The sequence below is a fragment of the Nicotiana tabacum genome, chromosome 17, assembly GCF_000715075.1.
Source record: "Nicotiana tabacum cultivar K326 chromosome 17, ASM71507v2, whole genome shotgun sequence".
Taxonomy (NCBI): Eukaryota; Viridiplantae; Streptophyta; class Magnoliopsida; order Solanales; family Solanaceae; genus Nicotiana; species Nicotiana tabacum.
Genome location: NC_134096.1, coordinates 46989688 through 46992437, shown reverse-complemented (window position 1 = coordinate 46992437; position 2750 = coordinate 46989688). Strand labels below are relative to the sequence as shown.

At 40.4% G+C, this 2750-nt stretch overlaps 1 protein-coding gene across 1 annotated transcript; it reads left to right on the top strand.

Annotated features, from left to right (window-relative positions):
- Positions 1-271: 271 nt before the first annotated feature.
- Positions 272-957, top strand: LOC142171827 (uncharacterized). Its single transcript, XM_075235532.1, has 2 exons — positions 272-511; positions 622-957. The coding sequence occupies exons 1-2, from the start codon at positions 272-274 to the stop codon at positions 955-957; spliced, it is 576 nt and encodes a 191-aa protein (XP_075091633.1).
- The last annotated feature ends 1793 nt before the right edge of the window (positions 958-2750 follow it).

The following is a 2750-nucleotide window of genomic DNA, read 5'->3' as shown; positions in this document are numbered from 1 at the left end:
ATTCAGACCAATCAGCCTTAGTAACTTTATCAATAAGGTCATTTCCAAAGTCATTTGCACCAGATTAGCCCCCATCCTGCCCAAGATCATATCTCCTAATCAATCATGATTTGTTAGTGGAAGAAGCACTTCTAAGAATATTATGCCTACACATAAATTATTCAGGGAATCAAAAAAGCCAAATACTGGTGCCAATATTGTGATCAAGTTTGATATGGCCAAAGCTTAAAACAGAGTCTTATGCGCTTTCACTTGTATTATGTTGAGAAAAATGGGGTTCTGTGAGATTATCATTGACATGATTTGGAGGACAATGTCCAACAATTGGTATTCAGTTATTGTCAATAGTACCGGACATGGTTTCTTTAAGTATACCAGAGGTTTGAAGAAGGGGGATCCTCTATCCACTCCCCTTTTCATTATTGGTGTTGAACTCCTAACAAGAATGCTCAACAACCTCACCCATGATCAATTTTTCAATTGTTTCAACATGGAAAAGAGAGGTCCCCAGGTCAACCATCTCAGCTTTGTAGATGATATTTTCATCTTCACTTCCGGGTGCAGATCCTCACTCCACAAAATCATGAAGATTCTGAGTGATTATGAACCCCCTCTGGCCAGAAAATCAATAAGAACAGGAGTCATTTCATGGTTCCAGCCTGTGTTTTCCATTATAATGTGAGCAGAATCCAACAGATAACTGGTTTTACTAGAAAGGAATCTTCTATCACATACCTGGGGTGCCCATTATACATTGGAAGGAAAAGAATCATGTACTTCAATGGTCTAATATCTAAGATGATGGGCAGAATTAGAGGCTGGCATGGCAAGCTGCTTTCTTATGGAGGCAGAGTTACCCTCATCAAACATGTCCTGCAATCCCTTCCCATTCATTTTCTTTCAGTTGTTTCCCCTCCCAAGACAGTTATGAAACAAATTGAAAAGATGGCTGCTTAATTTTTCTGGGGTGTTGAAAAAGACAGAAATAAATATCACTGGGCTTCGTGGTAAAAAATGGCATACCCCTTGAAAGAAGGAGGCATTGGGACTAGATTTATTCAGGATGTATGGAAAGCTATGGAGTTCAAGCAATGGTGGAATTTTAGAACTAATCAGTCATTGTGGATCATATTCCTTTTGGCTAAGTACTGCCAAAGATCTTATCATATCTCAAAGAAATGGGATACAGGACAATCTCAGGCATTGAAGAAACTCACGGTCAATAGGAAAGAGGCAGAACAATACATTCATTAGAGATTGTATTTAGGGGAGATCAGCTTCTGGTGGGACAATTGGCTTACAACTGGTCCATTAGCTAATCAAAGAAATAGTGGTGGTAAACTAGGTAAAGTTCTAGTTTCCCATTTCTGGGAAGCTGGACAATGGAACATGTAGAAATTGAATGCCTTAGCTCCTACACATATGATCCCCCAAATCCTCCAAACCCTTATTCACTTCAATCCTCATCCCTGATAAAGCCATATGGACACCACACACAACAGGTGACTTTACATGTGCATCAGTCTGGGAAGTTATCAGAAACAAAAAGCAGCACCTTTTCTCCAATATGAAAATCTGGAACAAAAGAATGCCATTCAAATGGTTCTTTTGTCTTTGGAAAGTCCTTAGGAACAAGTTGCCTACTGATGATAGAGTTATCTCCTTTGGTTGGCCTACTATTACCAGGTGTGTGTGTGTGTTGTGTTAGATCTTAGGGGGAATCCATTGATCACATCTTTAGTAAAGGGTATTTTGCAAGAACAGTGTGGAAGAAATTCTCGTATTGCTAGACTTCATACTGATGACCTCCCAATCAGACAACTTTTGATGAAATGGTGGCTTCTGAAAACCAATAATACAGTCCACAAAATTCTATTTGATAGCACTCCAGTTATCATATGTTGGAACCTCTGGAAGAACATATGTGGAGCCAAATATGGCAACAGGAATTCATCTATCACCAGGGTACTCTTTGTTATCCATTCAGATGTCCTTCTTCTTCTCAAGACCAGCTATCCCCAAATCCAATGGCCTCCCAACTGGATTGACAACTGCACTTTGGTAGAGAATATAAAACATGTTACCACAACCACTCAAGTGGCATGGGTAAAACCCGAAGCTCAGTTTGTTAAAGTGAATTGTGATGGCAGTGCCCTTACAAATCCTGGAAAAATAGGAGTTGGAGTTATAGTTAGGGATCACCATGGTCAATTCATTCATGCCATAACCTCCCCCCTTGGCACTGACACAAACAATTTAGCAGAAACTACTGCTGGTACAATTTGAGTCAATTGGTGCATTGAGAATGGATTCACTAGAACTCATCTTAAAGTTGATTCAGCTCTCTTAGTACACTAGGTCAGCAGTGCATCCAAACCCCCATGGAATATTCTGATGCAGCTTCAACAACTACAATACCTCTATCAACAATATGAAGAAATCATATGCGCACACACCTTCAGGGAAGCAAACTGCCCTGCAGACTCCTTATCCAAGCTTCGCCATGATATTCCCCAACTTACCCATTTTAACAGTATGCTTGACCTCCCTTCCCACATCAGAGGTCAGATCATATTGGACCAAATGGGCACCCCATCTTTCAGGCATAAGAAACCTCACCATGCATGAACACCACCACCTCTTATTTCAATGGCTATGGATGACAACCACAAACATCTGGGAGCTGTCCTAATTGTCCAAAGAGATTCAAAGTCCCCAGCACACAATGATCATCATAATTCCACACCTTT

Coding starts and splice junctions, on each gene's coding strand:
- LOC142171827 (XM_075235532.1), top strand. CDS start 272: ATGGGGTTCTGTGAGATTATCATTGACATGATTTGGAGGACAATGTCC. Junction 512..621: donor TGGAAAAGAGAGGTCCCCAG/GTCAACCATCTC, acceptor CCCTCTGGCCAG/AAAATCAATAAGAACAGGAG.